At 39.2% G+C, this 19,659-nt stretch overlaps 1 protein-coding gene across 2 annotated transcripts in view; it reads left to right on the top strand.

The window, feature by feature from the left end:
* Positions 1–19,659, top strand: part of LOC139964801 (DNA topoisomerase 2-alpha-like) — a 38,465-nt gene that overhangs the window by 5,740 nt on the left and 13,066 nt on the right. For both annotated transcript variants that reach the window (XM_071966773.1, XM_071966775.1), the window contains exons 3-24: positions 368–458; positions 1,195–1,258; positions 1,992–2,137; positions 3,278–3,375; positions 5,115–5,327; positions 5,925–6,098; positions 7,103–7,204; positions 7,518–7,655; positions 8,303–8,359; positions 9,206–9,445; positions 9,968–10,204; positions 10,726–10,831; positions 11,385–11,494; positions 12,144–12,236; positions 12,924–13,038; positions 13,491–13,612; positions 14,393–14,541; positions 15,078–15,309; positions 15,955–16,154; positions 17,231–17,369; positions 18,024–18,219; positions 18,426–18,682. In XM_071966773.1, the coding sequence (XP_071822874.1) occupies positions 368–458; positions 1,195–1,258; positions 1,992–2,137; positions 3,278–3,375; positions 5,115–5,327; positions 5,925–6,098; positions 7,103–7,204; positions 7,518–7,655; positions 8,303–8,359; positions 9,206–9,445; positions 9,968–10,204; positions 10,726–10,831; positions 11,385–11,494; positions 12,144–12,236; positions 12,924–13,038; positions 13,491–13,612; positions 14,393–14,541; positions 15,078–15,309; positions 15,955–16,154; positions 17,231–17,369; positions 18,024–18,219; positions 18,426–18,682 (3,279 nt within the window). The remainder of the gene's footprint in view (positions 1–367; positions 459–1,194; positions 1,259–1,991; positions 2,138–3,277; positions 3,376–5,114; positions 5,328–5,924; positions 6,099–7,102; positions 7,205–7,517; positions 7,656–8,302; positions 8,360–9,205; positions 9,446–9,967; positions 10,205–10,725; positions 10,832–11,384; positions 11,495–12,143; positions 12,237–12,923; positions 13,039–13,490; positions 13,613–14,392; positions 14,542–15,077; positions 15,310–15,954; positions 16,155–17,230; positions 17,370–18,023; positions 18,220–18,425; positions 18,683–19,659) is intronic.

Genomic DNA, 19,659 nt, shown 5'->3' with positions numbered 1-19,659 from the left:
CTGGCAAATAAAGCAATTACAGTACTAATGAATCAATTTATTCCTGAACATTTCCTTGTTCAGGCACTCCTCGTATCAAGTCTTATAATGATAATGGTGATTTATAATGCGTCCAGACTCCATATCCAGACTGAAGGGTGGATATATGCACAGGAGAGAAATGTTACAAAGAAAGCAAAAAACGAATGAACAAAAGACTGTACCCAGCAAGTGAAAATCTCCCTGTTTTTCTGTGACATCTTCATTCTCAAAGTATGTAACATGTCTTTCTACAGTCCGCATTGCAGTAAATATTCTAAATTCATCGTACCAATATATTACTTCTAGAAGATCTGTTTCGCATCTAACTTTTCGTTTCTCCTCGCAGAATATGTGGGTGGTCGATGAAGGAGGCGTGTTTGTAAATCGAGATGTCACCTTCGTCCCTGGCCTGTACAAAATATTTGATGAAATTTTGGGTGAGTAACGGTCAGATGTAATGTGTTTCTGATTTCGTCTGCCACGTTTTGCTCAGATTAAGCGGAGTGTGTTTGGCCTCTGTGTCATGATTGCAATGGAGTTCTGCTTGCTAGCTCATCCAATTAACTGACAGTCCCTAAAGTAATATTAACTTGCAAGAAATTATCTCAATTTTAGCAGAGATTAGAAAATATTTCTATACAAAAAGTGTCTAGATTACAGTCTCAGTTTGTCACGCTTAACCTCTTAATTGCGATGCAAAACGTTGGAATTGAAAGCTTCTGTTTGCAAAAATTGCATAAATCGGTGTTCAATTTAATGATTTTATTGACTCCTTTGCGATGTATATAAAAGCAATCATTTAAAGACTTTACAAACACTGTACAGAAATTGTCCCAGGTCCCTGAAATTCTTAACTAGCCGATGTCAGTTATACCTTCTGTGCAAATTTTCATTTCTATGTTAAAATTGTTTCATGTCCGTGAAGGCGAACATTCATACCATACTAGCTACACAGTACCCTTGACTCTTGAGTAATGAACATTTTGTCTTTGTACAGTTGGGCAAGTTACTCACACATTGTGTGATATCCATGCTCAAATGTATTGGCATGGTTGGAAAAGGAAATGAATATTCAATTATTATGGCACTCGGCAGTAATTTTGTTTTTACTTTTGAATGCCTGGAAGAAGGCGGGACTTTCAAATTTAAGCTCCGTTTTCTTTAACTCTTCAGTCAATGCTTCGGATAACAAACAGAGAGATCCATCCATGAACTGCATCAAAATTACCATCGATCCGTAAGTATTCCTCTGTTAATTATCAAAGTTTTGACCTTAAAAATTATATTCCACAGGCAACGTAAAAAGTATTTGTCACTGCTTGAATAGGAACACCTTGTTAGCATCCTGGTGACTTTGCAGTCACTTCCACATGCTGTGTTTTGAGAAAAACAGCATTTACAATTTAAGAGAGAAGACTGTTGCAAAAAAGCCTGCGTGGATATAAATATATCAAATAAATATACAAGTAATAAATGATATGAAAATAAAATGTAAATATGTTATAGTCAGAGTGCCTGACGTTTCAATCCTAGCAAGACTTTTATAGTCTAACTGAAATGAAAACAGACTTTGGACCCATTTGGAAAGAGACCAAAGGAAAGACAGCTCTTAGAAATGAATGGTCAACTTTAACTTTCAGTCCATCATTCTAGAGCTTCTAAAATGTCTAGAAAATCCTACTTGTGATCAAACATTTCAAGGTAACAGACTTTGACGTATCCTGCTTGAAAGAACTTTAAGCAATCCTGTGTGATATCACAGATCTGCACATTGACAGAAGTTATCTTGGTGTCAGGTAACAGATTAACCCCTGAGCTATCATCAGTCCAAGACATGAACCCCTGAGCTGTCATCACTTTAAAAGTAGAACATACTGTATTATATCAGTGTACTGGGACTGTGTGCTTATCAAGCTTCCCCGTTTACTTCCGTTTACCGGACTTACCTTTTGCATCCATTTTCGTTACAGAGAAAAGAACGTCATAAGTGTCTGGAATAACGGTCGCGGCATACCGGTCATAGAACACCAGAAAGAGAAAATGTTCGTTCCTGAAATGATCTTTGGCCATCTGTTGACATCGAGTAACTTTGACGATACCCAAAAGAAGGTTACAGGTAAAGTATGCGATGTAACATATGGGTCAATCCATGCCAAATCAACAGATTTTTGGGTTGATTCCATGTCGGCCCTCTCAGAATCGCCTGAAATTGATATGGTGTCTTGCCACATGTCTCAAAGGATGAAATTGGGTAAAAAATCTATTGAACACATTTTGGTTGCTAGGATACGGCCCCGCCTAGCAACCAAATCCAGATTGCATTTTAAGAGCCCTAAATTTGTGTCAGGTTTGGAGGCATCTTTTTCATAAATGTAAAGTATTTTATGTCTGATATTGCAAATAGTGTGGAAGACATGTCTTCGAATTTAGCTAATTTTGAGGAAAATTTACGGTCTCAATTTTTCGTAATAAGTAATTAAAATGGCAGAAAATGAGATAGGGGACTTTTCTGGCCGTACTTTGAGTGTGCTCTATATTCACAAGCAAAGGTGTGACTGAACAGTTGCCATTATCTGCAATGTTGCATGGAAAGTACAATGGCACTGTAGGGAGGGGACTGCATTTTCTCGACTATGCTAATTCTTTTTTGATTTGGAAATTTTGCTAATTCATGAAACCATTAAACAAATATGTTGAGATATATCCATATTGGGATAAACTGGTTGGTAGGAGTTGATTGCTTTTAAACTTAACCATAAATGTTCCATACCAAATAGGCAAAAAGCAAGATTTTCATGATCTTTTAGCATTTTTTCCCCCCTTGAAGCCAGATTTTTCCATACAAACCCTACACATTGCTATTGGGCTAAGTTATTGAGATGTTACAAATGTCATGAACGACCTTCGTAAAACAGCTAAGAAAAATCTTATTTGATTTGAGCTATGATACAGATTTAATGTTTTTAATACCAAGAACAATGAAGACTGATCATATGACATCATCGAGCCACATTTGCTTCAATTCTGTATGTTTGTTAATTATTTATTACGGTTTTAATTTTCTGTAATTATGGGGAAGAGTTTTGCAAATATTGAATCTAAAAATATGTGAAACCTCTGAACATGATCTATGGATGGCCTGGCGTTTGGCTGTCATTGTTAACACTTTAACATATTACCTAGACACAAATGTAGGCCTTCGTCTTACAGGTAGAGAATAATGTTAGGATACGTCGATATCTTTTTACCATTGCAGGTGGAAGGAACGGTTATGGAGCCAAGCTGTGTAATGTTTTCAGTAACAAGTTCACGGTCGTAACAGCCAACAAAGAATACAAGAGAAAATTTAAACAGGTAGAAAGGTTACTTTGATTATTTCTATTTCCACAAACAGTTCAGTTAAATATTTATAAAACCTGTTCATTTTGCTCATCTTCTTCCGTCAAAATTCTCTGCCTATGCACATTTAATTTGGATATAGTATAAAAATCTGTCTGAGAGACCTATGTCAAAGGTCACCTACATTTCAAAGCGTATCACAATGTTTTGAGACAAGTTTTTGTTGTCTTTAGCATTACCATGCGTAGTCTTTAAGGGTCTTATTTTTCCCTTTTTCTTTCTTTCTTTTTCTTTTTTGGGTTTTCAGAAAAGTAGCTTGATTATGTTGAGTTTTAGAAGTTCCTAGTTCAAAATCATAAAAGTCCTCTTAAACGTCAGTAGTTTGCACAAAATGGGGAACACAAAATTATTCCTCGATGTTGCAACATTGCTGTTTGAGATCTGATATTCTGGTTGAATTTGTATATTTTACTCATTTTCTCACCAAATTCATTTAAAATGTGATACTGTATGTAACTGCCAATGGGCATAGCTGTTACATACAATGAAGAATATATATGCCGTATCTACAAAGGCAATGAGACTAGGCAGCATTGCGTTGCTACAGTTTGTTCCATGGTTGTCCCAGAAGACCCGTTGCGAGATATTGAGTAGTTGCCTCTTAACTTTCTCAGAGGATGACGAGATGGGCAGAATTTAAAGTCTTGATCATAGGAATAGTCCAAGAAAGAGGGAGCGTTTGAGTGCAAGTGATGTTTCTCTAGTTTTTCCTGGTTTTTAAGACATTCACCGTTGAAATATCAATGCATACTCTCTGAAATGATCCTTTAATGTCATTATTAATTGATGATGATGATGATTTCGGCTGCTCAGTGGAGTCCTTTATGTTAAATTATTTTGTTATATCCTTTGTTTTATAATATATCATATACAAAATTAATTGTTGTTTAATCTTCTTGTAAAACAACACGGTATCCTTTTTGTCCTTGTCATATTAATTTGTGAAATTCTGAGTTTATAACAGGTCACTTAAAGTCATAAAAGTCTTTGTTTTCAAATCAAATTTAGTGTTGCATTTGAGGAACTGACCTACTGTAATGATTTGTTTGTAGTTAGACTACATAGTCCAGTCACTTCAACTGATTAACCTCAGCTGTTGACAAAATGACAGGGTCATTTCTCAACAATTAAAAGTGTTATACATATACAGTACAACCTAAACTGACAGAAACTTGTGGTTTTTAAATTCTTTACCACTCTGCAACGTAGCATCAATAATTAATTTTGTGACCGAGCAAACAACCCCTTTGAAACTACTTTAACGTCTGTCGAAACATGGGCACCTTACGTATAACCAGGGAGCTGCTATGTTAGAGTAGCAGCTCCCTGGTATAACTAAACAGCTCTCACTAAAATGAAGGTTAGTTCATTTGAACATTGTCCAAAAGTGGTGGTGACAGGTTTAATCTACTTTCAGCCCTCAGTGGTTTACGCCGGTGCAGGCTTCCAATCATAACGTCCCCGGTTCGAGTCACTCCAAGATTAATGTATGTCGTCCAGTTACAGAATTGTAGTCAATTCATAATCATGGACGTTAAATATGAATGTAAGAGACTGACTTTGGTCAGCTTGCGGCTTTGATAAGCCAATGAGGCTTCTTCGCGAGTTCCTGCTTGCAGGAGGATCTAAAATACATACATACATACATACCAGGACTTTCCTCCTCTTCTGATTTTTCATTATTTTTTACTTAGACCTGGAGTAAGAACATGACCAAGAAGACGGAGCCAGCACTCACAGACTTCATGGGGAGCGACTACACCGAAATCACCTTCAGCCCCGACTTGGAGAAGTTCAAAATGTCCGTCCTGGATAAAGATACGGTGGCTCTTCTAACCAGGAGGGCTTACGACATCGCCGGAGTGTCTAAAGGAGTCAAAGTGTACCTGAACGGTACCAAGCTTCCGGTTAGTCCCTTTAACTTGAACAAGTAACCGGCTTGAGCATGCAGAATTTTGGTGATTGTCAGAATGTCAGTAAGCCTCTTCCAAATCTAAATAAATCGATAAATCTGTTAAATGATTAGGTATCATGGAAGCGGGGCAGATTTCTGAAGTTCATTCTCATAAATACGAGAATAATTTTAAAAGTATTGTAATTGCCTGCTATTTTTTTAACAAACTGCCCAAGCAGAATAATTTCCTTACTGCTTTGTAGAGCCTGGAAGGGATATAGACTTGCGTACAGGTTTTCACATTAACTTTTAATTCTCATAGCGTCCTTGGAGGAATACAAGTCAGTGTTGAAATTTCCTCGTTTGGCTTTCTTCTTTTTTTTCACGTCAGTTTTAAACAGCCTCAGCGTTAGGGAAGAATTTCTATACCGTGAGAAGAATAATACATTCTTAAAATTTGAGCGAGTTTTACAGGCCTCTGATAAATATATACAGGGTGGGTGTGGGGTAGTACTGTTGATTTCAAAGGCTGTGATAATGTTGACTCTAAGATATGCTAATAGCTTGCAGCTCATTCGTAATTTATTAATTTATTTTTGATAATCTTCAGGTGGTTAGTTTTAAATCATACTGCGAGCTGTATCTGAAAGATAAAACCACCGACGATGGTGCGCCGCTGAAACTGGTCGAGGAAAAGGTGAACGATAGGTGGGAGGTTTGTCTGGCCATGAGTGAGAAGGGCTTCCAACAGGTCAGCTTTGTCAACAGTATCGCAACAACAAAGGTAACCACCGAGAACAATGTCTCTTTTCTTCTGACAATTACTCGTTGATTGTTACCAGGCATGAGCTTTTTCCGCGAATTCGTGGAATATCTGTGATTTCTTTTCTACCTCGGGGACAAAAACTATTATCCTAACACATTGTAGCATACGCAAACTGGAGCCTATACCGAAATTTTTGCAAATTTCTGTGATATTTTTTGTACCCCAGGCTCATCCCTGTTGTACGCTACGTCCTTAGCTTGCTGTTTGTGCCATTTATTGTGCAATCTTTCGTAATCTTGATTTTATTAATCTGTATAAATACCAATTTTCGGGTTTATGACGTATTTTTAACCCTGTGTGTTTCATGTCTCAGCAACATTTTCATCCTGGTATCCATTTATATTTTGAATCTGTTTTAGTTTGTACTCGTTTTGACTTTTGAGCTCTTGTTTTTAACCCAATTTCCATTGTATTTCTATGATCAGTGGCTGAATAAATATCTATATATCTATCTATCTATCTATCATTAATTGTAACTATGGAGAGTGTTTTGAATGATGCTAACTTGTCACCACATTTGGAAGCTGCAAGCTGTTTACTTTATTTACAGCATCAATGTTTCCAAAATGAAGAAAAACATTGTAGTACAACAATTCAGGGTTGCTTGCACCAGTCCCAAATTTCAATGACTTTGCATAATTTTTGGGCCTTTTTTTTTTTTTCATTCTCCCGTTTGTTTAATTACAAACCTTTTTCACACAATTTTTTTTTACAAAAGTTTTCTTGTGAAGTTAATTTACAATTGTAGAGACAATGCATGAACCTGAAAAAAAAAATAGTGGAGATAGAGTCTGGTATTTTTGACGAAATATCGCAAACATTAATTTCCATGAAAATGCAGAAAATTGTGATTTGTTTGATAATGTCGTCTGTGTTTATACTGCATCTCGACGTGATCTTTTGATGTCAAATCAAACCCTTGATTCCTGCCATAACATTTTCATTTTTCCATCACTTTCCAGGGTGGCCGCCATGTTGATTACATCAGCGACCAGGTGGTGGGAAAGCTGATGGACATTGTCAAGCGGAAGAATAAAGGTGGTGTCAACATCAAACCATTTCAGGTAAAATACGATCATCTAAATGTGTTGAATACATGAGTGCGAACTTGTACAGTGAGTCTTAATTTGTGCTGGAAAGTGTGTTGGGGGGTGTGGGAATATTGGGGCAAAGGGGGTGGTGGCAGAAGCAGTGAGGTCCCAACAACATTTATTAGGTAGTAATAACAGTCTCAACCAGAGAGAGTTGACTTTATTTCATGGGTGAAGAACCTCTCTGTATCAAAAGTTGCCATTAAGAACGAAAGAATAAGAAGCGAAAAGCCTTTGCATTAAACTGTTTTAAATTTTAAAATTTTTTCTTCAATTGCCCCTTCAGCTGAAAAACCACGTCTGGCTCTTTGTGAATTGTCTGGTCGAAAACCCGACCTTTGACTCGCAGACCAAGGAGAACATGACGCTCCAAGCCAAGAAGTTTGGATCGACGGCTCCCCTCAGCGACAAATTTCTGAAAGCTGTAAGTGAAACTGCTCATGAAAAGATTGACCAAATTGATGGATTGGAAATATTGGTCTTAGAAATTTTGAGTTCCTCTGACCAGGAGATCTGGTGACAGTTTAATACTAAGTTTTTTTTTAGCTATTTCTGGCACAGGTACTGTTCCGTCCGTATAAGGCACTAGACAGTCAATAAATTATGTCACAAATAATTTGAAATTATGAACAATTTTGAGTTCTTGTATTGTTCCTTCCAAAAAAACAAACTATTGTTCTTTCAATTACCCAAACCATTAGTCCTTCAAATTTTTCAAAATGTTGTTCCTTCAAATTTAGCAAAAATTGTTCCTTCGAATAATGAAAATATTGTTTGTTAATAATAATACCTGGCTCCTTACTGTTTGTTTGGTGAGTTTACAGCAAATTGACCTGAACACCAACATTCTGAAGTAGCGAATGAAAACTGAAGGCCCTCATTTTATTTGCTGCATCTAAGTACTTCACATTGCTCTCATATCCCAAAATTTATGTTTCATTCTTTATATCATCTCTTCTTTTCTTTTTCATATTTTTTTAATTTAATTTAATTATTGTTATTTTTATATTATTTTGAATTTTAGTTTCTAGAATCCTAGTCCATTATTCTCTCATTGCCTCTCTTTCACAGGTAACCAGCGTCGGTATTGTTGAAAGCGTCACAACGTGGATGAAATTCAAGCAACAGGTAGGGTGAGATATATTTAGCACAGACATGTACATGTTTTTAGTCTGTTGAATCAGGACGATTCTTATAACATAAGCCCAGTGTTACCGCTTATTATCAGCAAATTTGTTGAGGCTGCTATCAGAACTCAAAAGCCTGCATAGTTACTGATGTGTGTGTTTTATAATTCAGGAAAATACCACTGAAAACTTGATTTAGGCCAGTAAACTTTTCAAGCACTAGCTTCTTCTTTTTTTCACCTAGTGGCTAAAATCTTGCAATTCAAGGCATGTATTATTTATTTGCCATCGATGCCTCTATCTCTGTGCTGCCCTCGATCACCCAAACGCTCTACCCCTTCAATCGAGTTGATGAAGGGGCCCACGAAATGATTGCATTCAATCTTCAACATCAAACTTATTCAGGGATCTCAAATAGTCTCAAAACTCCACAAGTAGTTTTATGCTTGGAAGCAGCAATAAAGCAGTGAGCGGGAATAAACTGGTCTGCCTGATTGTTGGTGCTGCAATTGTCTGTCTGTCCATTTGTCTTCAAATATGAATACATTAAAGCGTGTACAGTACATTGCTAGTTGTCATGTTGCCTCAATGAATCAGACACGAGCATTTTACGCCTGGACAGCATTATTCTTTCATATTCTCAGGAACTTGGCCTCATTCTTCTATGCAAGTGTCTTCCATGATTCATCAGCTGTGACTTTAGATAATCTACTACCATCCCCCGACCCCACACCTTATTTAACTTGTAACGACAGTTTCAGTACTCATGTTAGTTATCGGTAATTAGTTATGCAAACCGTGGCTATTGTCTTCAGTCTTTCTTTCCTTCCTCGTCTCATATAATTAGACCGAACTTCAAAAGAAGTGCCACTCGTCTAAACATTCCAAACTGAAGGGGATTCCCAAGCTGGATGACGCCAACGACGCAGGAACCCGCTTCTCCAAGGACTGCACCCTCATCCTGACAGAGGGGGACTCGGCCAAATCGTTGGCCGTGAGCGGTCTCGGCGTGATCGGCCGGGACAGGTACGGGGTGTTCCCACTGAGGGGCAAAGTTCTGAATGTCCGGGAGGCTTCCCACAAACAGGTATGCAGTTCATATATATCATCTTCACAGCAACCACTAATTATAAAATGTCAATAAAATATATTTGAAAGCAGTTGTCAGGTTATTCCAAATAATTCCACCTCCATTTCTGTTTGAAATGAACCTTTCCTATGTTTACAGTATATATGCAAATCATAAGCAAGAAAAAGTGACATAGAATAATAACCATTAGTATTAAAGAGCAAAAGCCCCACAAGGTTGCAATATTTTTGTTGTGATGTGATTACCACAATCTCCAATGTTTGATGATGGAATTGTAAGTTTAGCATGTTTAGATGTTATATAGTGTGTTCCTTAGGTGTTGTTGTATTGCATGTGGGGGGTGGGGTGGGGAATGTCGGTAGACCGCATGGGCATTGCAATCTGGTGGGAGCCTAAAGGCTGGAACAGGATTGTGTCCAGCCCTGTCTGTTGATAATCTCAATCGTCTTGTAATATTTTTCTACACTTTTGACGATGAAAATATATAAATTTTTACAATCGATCCGTCACCGCCCGTAGATCATGGAAAATGCGGAGATTAACAACGTGATCAAGATCATCGGCCTCCAGTACAAGAACAAGTACGAGACGGCGGAGACGCTGAAGACCCTACGGTACGGTAAAGTGATGATCATGACGGATCAGGATCAGGACGGATCACATATCAAGGGATTACTGATCAACTTCATCCAGTACAACTGGCCTAATCTACTCAAACACAACTTTGTAGAACAGTTCATCACTCCCATCGTAAAGGTAGGTCAGATGGTGGAGTCAGAATTCAATGTCCAGGGAGGGCTTGGTAGAATGTCATTGATTGCAATTATTGCCATGTCAGAAATTGGTATGTCACTTGTATGAGTTTTTTTTTTTTTTTTCATTTTTCATTTGTATGAAATTTGTATGTTAGATATTGGTATGTCACTTTTATGAGATTATTTTTTTCTTCTTCATTTGAATGAAATTTGTAGGTCAGAAGTTTGTAGGAAACAGTCGTAGGGGTCTGCTGTAAGGTTATTCTTAGCCTTCCGTCTCCAGTTAATTTCAAAATAAAATAAAACTGTCTACTAATCCCCTTACATCTATCTCTTTGTGTTCACCATGCTCATTAACCTGTCTGTATTCTGTGCGTGGTTTTGTCCCTTCTGTTACTGTTACTTGTCATTTAGCCTTTAAGAAGATTCTGCTAGTATCGAAATGCACGCCAACTTACTTTTACATATTCGAGTTAATTTCGTTGTTTTATTTTTTTTCCTCCTCTCCCTCCATTTTCTAAGGTTACAAAGCAGAAGGACAGTCTATCGTTTTATTCCATCCCCGAGTTTGAGGAGTGGATGAGAGAAACCGAGAACTGGAAACTCTGGAAGATAAAGTATTACAAAGGTTTGAAATTTTGACCCTTTTTAGGAATTCATATCAAACTTTTTGAAGTCAACAGCTCTTGTTTTGAAAAAAAGGTTTGTTCCATCCATAGTCTGTGGGTCATTTTATTGATTTATTGATGATATTTTTATTTATTTTTTTGCTGTCATTGTAGTTAATATAAATTATGGCTTGCTAACTGTATTTTGGATGGTATCCTTACATATCTAAAGGTGTCAGATGTGTTAGTGTACCGTAACTGTTGCTTGATATGTCCCTGTCAAGCTCAAACCTCCCCCTCCCATCCCCCCCCCCCCCCCTATGCATGCAAGGCCCATGACCATATGTTATGCAACCAGTACTACTTAACAGTATTTCTGCAATGACAAAACAGACTGTATTTGTTAGAACAATTTGAAGGCAACTCTCTCTCTCTAATACTCTCTCCCTCTCTAATATCTTGTATCTAATATCTTGCTGCTTTGCAGAGATTATGTTGACGGCCTGTCCTCCCAGAATGACCAATAAATGTCTTTAGATTTGATCAATTTTTTCCCCCTCCCTCATATTTCAGGTTTGGGTACCTCCACGATGAAGGAGGCTAAAGATTACTTCTCTGACATGGAAAGACATCGTATTCTCTTTGATTACTTGGGACCGGACGATGATGCCGCTATTGAACTGGTAAGGCTCCTGGACAGTCTGTCGTATCCTGAGGGGGGCCATGGAAATTTGGGGGGGTGGGGGGTAAGAGAAGGGTAGGGAAGGGTTAGACTCCTTATGGCAACTTGGTTGTTCAAATACAAAGCCTGTTTTAACTCCTCAACATCAAACTATGAGATATATCAGGTTCCCATGGTCGCAGAAAAGGCATGGATGTTTTAAATTCTGCTTCCCAGCATGCGAACCTCATGGAAAAGGGGTAAAATGACAAAATAATGGGGGGAAAAAAATGGAATGTTCTTATATTGTTGCTACCTTTGTGTATTAATTTCATCCCATGTTCCATGAGAAAGGTCTTTTAGTGATAATAAAAAGAATTTCCTGAAGAAATGGGTATCCTTCATTTCCTTAAATAATTTTAATAAAATTGCGTTCAATTTGGGTGATAAGAGTTTCGTTCAGAAACTTTTCAAAAATAAAGGTATTCTCATTATGCAATATGTTTTCATGGTAGTCAGTAAGTCAGAAGGTCCAGTATAAAATTTTCACAATTTCTTTTTCACAAAAGCTTGTGACTTCTTGTGATATCATCGTCTATAATATCATAAAATTATGGACTCATTATTTCACCCCCGCTGTGTTTTTTTTTTTTGGCGTTTGCCCCCGTCAGGCCTTTGCCAAGAAGAAGGTCGAGGATCGTAAGGAATGGCTGACCAGCTGGTTGGAGGAAAGAAAGAGACGGAAGGAGCATGGCCTCAGCGATGTAAGCAAATTTCAAAACATCACCTCTACACTATTACTTACACTGAGATATGTAGGATGAACGTCTTCTGCAAAACACAGGCATGAGCTTTTTCCGCGAATTCGCGGAATATCCGTGATTTCTTTTCTACCTCGGGGACAAAAACTATTATCCTAACACACTGTAGCATACGCAAACTGGAACCTATACCGCACTTTTTGAAAAGTTCCGTGATTCTTTTTTTACCCCAGGCTCATCCTTGAAAACACAATCATAATATTTTATCTCCAGCTTGCAATAACATACTGTATGGAAGTAGCAACATCTCTATCACACTCATAAGACAGGACTCAGTAACTAAAGAAAAGAATTGAAAATTTTACAACTTTCAGTTTTGGCCTTGGCAAATTTTTCTTCGCAGTTTTCTGCAAGATGTCCGCTTCGACGTCCCAGTGATATGAGGTTAATGGTTATGTTCGGTTTGCTTCTGTTTCAATAACTTAGGTTATATATATTTATTTGCTCGGCATAATTCAAACGTATGCCCACAACAAGGCAGAATATATCTGAGAGTAGACATTTTGCCACCTTCATTTCTAGAGAATTAAACTTGGTGGGGATTTCTGTTTTAACAGTTGCTTCATGCTTTCTTAAATCCAGCATGATATTTTGGTTTGAAAATGTCTGTTTTTTCTTCGTTTGATACAGATCTACCTCTACAGCAAGGATACCAAGAGAGTCACTTTCAACGATTTCATCAACAAGGAACTGGTCCTCTTTTCAAATGCAGACAACGAACGATCTATCCCCTCTGCAGTAGATGGTATGTCCTGTTATTACAGCTCTACGTATCTTCTGTGGGCGGAAGAGTTTGGACCCATCCATCGGAAGCAAAGGGGTGTATAAACATCCTTGCAAATTTGTATCATAAAAATAAATGTCATCAGAGAATGAAGATTGAAACCAATCCAATTATTTGGCAGTATCAAACTAGAATATAGGCTGTACTCAAGGAACGTAATTTGACGTGTGTAAACTTGGCCGAGACATTACATCATGAAAAGACTTCCAAAAGATTTTTACCTTGCGATGACTTCCAAAGACATAACATTATATAAAGACTTCCAAAAAGTGTAAACTGAACCTTACAATTACTTATCAGTTTCATGTTTAACAAAAGTAGCAATATTTCTTGTTATACTTTTGATGTTTCGTGTTCCTTTTCTTCTCCATTTAACTCAATTATATTGTTTTCACCCTTTTTTGCTATGGTAGGCTTGAAACCAGGCCAAAGGAAGGTTCTGTTCACAGCGTTCAAAAAGTACGAGAAGAAAGAGATTAAAGTCGCTCAAATGGCTGGTGCCGTCGCGGAAATGTCTGCCTACCATCACGGAGAGGTAAAAATTACAATCGATAAGAAAACAAAGATGATGAACTGCTTTAACAGGACTTGAGACAGCTTACTATCCGTCTAGCCAATAAACATCAAAGATTCTAAACACTTAGGTCGTTGGGATTTGGTAATTTCCATCGTGATATAATGTGTATTCGCTTCTATCACTCACTCGAGGTATAGGTTTCTACCACTCATACGAGGTATACGTTTCTACCACTCATGCATGCGAGGTATACTTCTCTACCACAAACACGAGGTATACGTTACTGCCATACACACATGAGGTATACAGTTCCTACACGCATGAAGTATACAGTTTCTACCATACATATATGAGGTATACAGTTCCTACACACACATGATATAAACTTGTCTACCACATACATGAGGTATACTTTTCTACCATACACACAGTTCCTACACACACGTGAGGTATACAGTTCCTACACACACGTGATGTATACATTTCCTACACACATGAGGTATACAGTTCCTACACACATGTGAGGTATACAGTTCCTACACACACGTGATGTATACATTTCCTACACACATGAGGTATACAGTTCCTACACACACATGAGGTATACAGTTCCTACACACACGTGAGGTATACAGTTCCTACACACATGAGGTATACAGTTCCTACACACACGTAAGGTATACAGTTCCTACACACATGTGAGGTATACAGTTCCTACACACACATAAGGTGTACAGTTCCTACACACACATGAGGTATCCAATTCACTCGCCCTTATGTTCTTCTTTGCTCCAATAGGCATCTCTCATGGGAACCATTATCAATTTGGCCCAGAATTTTGTCGGCAGTAATAACGTGAACCTCCTCCAACCCATCGGTCAGTTTGGTACCAGACTCCACGGGGGAAAGGATGCTGCCAGTCCCCGTTATATCTTCACCACTTTGAGGTAAGGGTGGTTTTGATGCCTACTGTGTATAGAGAGCAATCAGAACATAGCGGTATGCTAAAATTAAATAAGTCCTATTCTTCAAACTTTGAGATTGTATGCAATTGATATAAGTTAACCAAGACTTCCCTTATAAGGTTAGGTTGACCAAGACTTCCCTGATAAGGTTAGGTTGACCAAGACTTCCTTAATAAGGTTAGGTTGACCAAGACTTCCCTGACTAGGTAGGTTCACCAAGACTTCCTTGCAAGACTTATAAATGTCTTCTCATCGGTTACTTTAAACTTCTCCAAGTTGTTTCTGTCACTGTCGTTAATTGAAGGTCCGGGCTATAACCTTTTTTCTTTTGTAAATGTGTAAAGTTGGATTTTCCGTCCGAACTTTATTCAAGTCTTTTGACTAGCTTGCTTATGAACGATAGCAACCTTTTGGGTTTGTGGAGGGTGTTGTCACATATTTCAAGCATTTTTCTCTACTTTTAGAGTACTTTTGAGTCAAGTCTCATTAAATTAATTCTTTCTTCTCTCGACCTCCAGTCCCCTGACCCGTCTTCTATTCAACCACAACGACGACAACCTCCTGTCCTACCAGTACGACGATAACCAGAAGGTGGAGCCTCTATGGTACTGTCCCATCATCCCCATGGTACTGGTCAATGGTAGCGAGGGTATCGGAACGGGCTGGAGCACCAAGATACCCAATTACAGCACCAGGGATATCGTTAATAACCTCAAGAGGATGTTACAAGGAGAAGAATTGTTACCTATGGTGAGCACCCCCTACAACCACTGGTATAAAAATATGGTTTTTTTTTTCACCGTCCTGTGCCTGATATTCTCCCGTTTTCTTGGCCAGCGTTTGTCATCACTTATACAAATTAAAGTGTTGATGTGTGATAGACCAACAGTAAAAGAAGAGCTGGTGTGCATGTAACATTTTCAGAGCTATTACGGTTCCAAAGATAAAGAGTGTTGTTTCTCTTTAATAGTTAAATCAGAAGTGGTACATAAATTTAAGATGGATTGGGGTAGCAGCCATTATTAAATTGAGAAGCAACTCCTACTGTGATAAAGATGTGATGAAGATTATGGTTATGGTGAACAACTTGCTTAAACGACTTATAAAATAGTTCTGACTTCATTTGGAACCTATTTTGCTTTAAAGGGATAGTCCAGTGTTAAATTGGCAGCCTCAAGACATGAACTTTAAGAACCAGGATATGTGCCAAGTGAAATAATATTTCTTTGCTGTTGGGGGGAGGAGGCGGGGGGGGGGGTTTGATCACAAGCATCGCTGTCAAGTGAGATGAAAATAACTGTCCAATCTTCATCTCCTTTTCAAAAGAGAACTCATTCTGTCTCCCTGACGATGTTATAACTTTTTTTTCGTTCTTCTTCTTAAAACATCGTCAAGATTCCATCTTATAAAGGCTTCAAAGGAACCATAGAGGAGATCGAGCCGAACCGATTCGTGGTGAGTGGTGAAGTGGCGGTGGTCGAAGACAACAAAATTGAGATTACGGAGCTCCCAATCCGATGCTGGACCCAGACCTACAAGGAACAGGTCCTGGAACCGATGCTGCACGGGACCGACAAGACCCCGCCCCTTATACTGTGAGTCGCGTAACATCTGCCGACGATGAAATAATTTGGGTGTTTAGTAGAAACGAACCAAATTCTGTTCCTTTCATAGTATGTGGGAGGGGGTGGGGCAGGGTGGGGGGCTCTCTGAGCCATGTTATCAAGACTCCTTGTGTGTAGATTTCTGTATTCGCAACGTGGTATTGATAAATACAGACCTATATATGAGAAATTCATATCTTTTAGTGGAGACTAGAATTTTAGACTTGGTGAGCAATAATCCGCAAAATGAATCGGTTTTATCATTGTTTCTCTCGTTTTGTAATGGCCTCCAGAAAGTGGATTCATGGATGGCTTTGTCATCAGGTGACTTAGTGGTAACTGTGTTCTAATCTTGACTTGCCAACTTTTGAAAGTGGAACTGGGTCTTTCTTGTCTGAACATCTGTGTTTTACACTTACACGGTAACATTCAGCGAGGACTGAAAATGTTCATAAAATTTATGATCCAAATCTTCTTCTCAAAATGTTAAGGAATAGTTCAAAGTATTGCCATTACTGCATCCGATTTCTGTTTGACTACCGCTGGTTTTTTTTTGGCCTCCAGCAAATCATTTTTCAAAAATTTCCCACGAGTGTGCAAACGGTGCGAAAGCTTTGTAAGGCCTTCTCAGGAGTTGAATTTATAATCATAACTGTGTTGTAAACTTGTTAACCAAACCACCGAGACTGTTTGTGCCCCCCTTATTGGTTAAAGAAATAAAAACAGACTGCTCGTTTATGTCACAAACCAATACTATTTCCACGTGATTAGTAACATTTGGTGAAACTATATATTCATAGTCTCAAATCATCGCACGTTGTCGACTGCAGTCGGGGAGAACTCTGCATGTTGGTCTTCCAAACTGAAGCCGACGTACTCAAATGTGGCAATTTCTTGACCGATTGAAGTCTTTAAGCACCCACAAATACTGTCGGTAATTCATGACTCTCCGTTTTACAACTGCCGAGTCGAGAAAGGTCACGTTCGGCCAGTGAGTGTGCAGCCGATGAAAGATAAGAAAATTGATTCCCGTTTTTTTATTAATTTTTTTTTGTATCGGCTTGCAGGGACTACAAAGAGTATCATACGGACACAACCGTTAAATTTGTGATCCAGATGGCGCCAGAGAAACTGCTGAAAGCCGAAGCCGATGGCCTACATAAAGTGTTCAAACTTCAGACCACAATTTCTCAGGCAAACCAGATGGTAAGAAATCCACAATATAGTTGAACTTTGACCCCTGTCTGCAATCTGTAGGAGGGGTACAGTTTTCAAAAGGATTGAGTCGTACATATAAAATGAAGCAAAATCCTGACTGAAGTTTCTCAGTTAATTAAATTTGCAGCTCACAAAATATTTACATTTATAAGTGCATTCCCCCCCCCCTCCCATGGCAGTCATTTTGTAATAAAATGGAACATGACCATGCTCTTGAATGTTTCCAGTAAAGAATCAATGCTGTGCTTAATACTCATTCTTTATAATCTTTAGGAGTATTCATTGGGAAGGTTGTTTCAATACCCTGTTAAAGTCGACCCTCTATACCTTACCCGAAACATTGCTCGGAATATTGAAAATGTTTACTTTGGGGTAATTTACACAAATGACTTACTTATGACGGTAAAACCTAGCATTACAGATGGGTAAAGTGCAAGTAGAAGGTTGATATAATCTATGAGTTCTATATTTGCCATCGTAGTAAGAACATCCTGAATGGATGAAGCCCCTCGGATGGGCTGCAAATACCTCAAATCGGCTCAAAAGGTTATTTTCGTGCCCACCCCTGTGGTAGATGAGACAATCAACCTTTAATGTCAATCTCTGGGTTTTTTTTATGCCGATGTGTTTGTCTCTGTCAAGGTCCTGTACGATTCCGCTGGATGTATCAAACGGTACGATAGCGTCGAGGAAATCTTCCGAGAGTTTTTCGATCTGAGGGTCAAACATTACCAGAAGAGGAAGGATTACTTGGAAGGTCTACTCACGGCCGAGAGTTCTCGACTGAACAACCAAGCGAGATTCATCCTGGAAAAGATTGAAGGCAAACTCGTCGTAGGTGCGTAGTCCAGGAAAGGGTACAGTGAAAAGACCCTTCAACACCATTTGTCCTTGATAACTTTGTATTTATGTTTACCCTTTTTTATTTTTTTACTTTTTCTTCTGAGGAACTGACCAATTGTTCTGTCTGTGTATTAGAAAGTCTGTAATAGAGGGTGAATATAGAATTTTGATTGTCCCATCTTTACCTTAAAATATCTGCAGAGAACAAAGCGAAGAAGGAGATGATCAAGCTACTGGTCCACAAGGGGTACGACTCGGACCCCGTCAAGGCTTGGAAGGAAGCCACCCTGAAGGACGCAGATGACGAGGAACCTCCTGCTGGAGAGGAAGAAGAAGTGGAGAGTCTCGCTACATCCTCATCTGGCTCGGGACCAGACTTCAACTACTTGCTGGGAATGGCCTTGTGGAGCCTGACCAAGGAAAAGAAGGAAGAGTTACTGAGGCAGAGAGATATAAAGGTATGATGATGAGGGAAGGAGTAAGCAGGAACTGAAAGGGGTGGGGGGTAGGCCCAGAGGGGTCCTAGATTGGACTGGAGGGGGGTCAGTCAGAAGGGAGGGCCTGACGAAGAACGAAAGAAGAGTTACTGAGACAGAGATGTAAAGGTGTGATGATGAGGGGAGGAGTAAGCAGGAACTGAGAAGGGGGGTAGGTTCAGAGGGGGGCTGGATTGGACTGGAGGGGGGTCAGCCAGAAGGGAGGGCCTGACAAAAAAAGAAAGAAGAGTTACTGAGAAAGAGAGATATAAAGGTTAATGATGAGAAGGAGTAAGCAGGAACTGCAAGGGGGGAGAGGGATAGGCCCGAAGGGGGGCTGGGTTGGACTGGAGGGGGGTTAGCAGAAGGGAGGGCTTAACAAAAAAAGAAAGATGTGTTACTGAGACAGAGAGATGTAAAGGTATGATGATGAGGAGGAGTAAGCAAGAACTGAAAGGGGGAAGGGGGCTGGCCCAAAGGGGGGCTGGGTTGGACTGGAGGGGGATTAGCAGAAGGGAGGGCTTGACGCAAAAAAGAAGATGAGTTACTGAGACAGAGTTGTAAAGGTATGAGGATGAGGGGAGGAGTAAGCAGGAACTGAGAGAGGGAGGGTGGGGGGTAGGCCCAAGGGGGGGGCTGGGTTGAACTGGAGGGGAGGGGAGGGGGTCAACCAGAAGGGAGGGCCTGACAAAGGATTCATCAGGCAAGTCTGGATATTTCTTTGTTGGGAGGAGGATGGACTTTGATGATGTAAAGGTGTTGATGAGGGGATGATATAATGATTAAGAACTGGGATGGGTGTTTAATTATAGCAGTGGTTAGGACCGATAACAGATATGAGACTGCTCAAGTACAGGTGTTGCGGAATGTCTAGGGAGGATTGAGAGGATGATGACAAGAGAGGACGGAGGGTGGGGGGGGGAGAGGTACTTGGTATTGATTGCATCTGTTGAATGTTT

This window comes from Apostichopus japonicus, chromosome 23, assembly GCF_037975245.1.
Source record: "Apostichopus japonicus isolate 1M-3 chromosome 23, ASM3797524v1, whole genome shotgun sequence".
NCBI lineage: Eukaryota > Metazoa > Echinodermata > Holothuroidea > Aspidochirotida > Stichopodidae > Apostichopus > Apostichopus japonicus.
The sequence above is the reverse complement of the archived record's forward strand: the minus strand, read 5'-3'. Positions and strand labels throughout refer to the sequence as shown.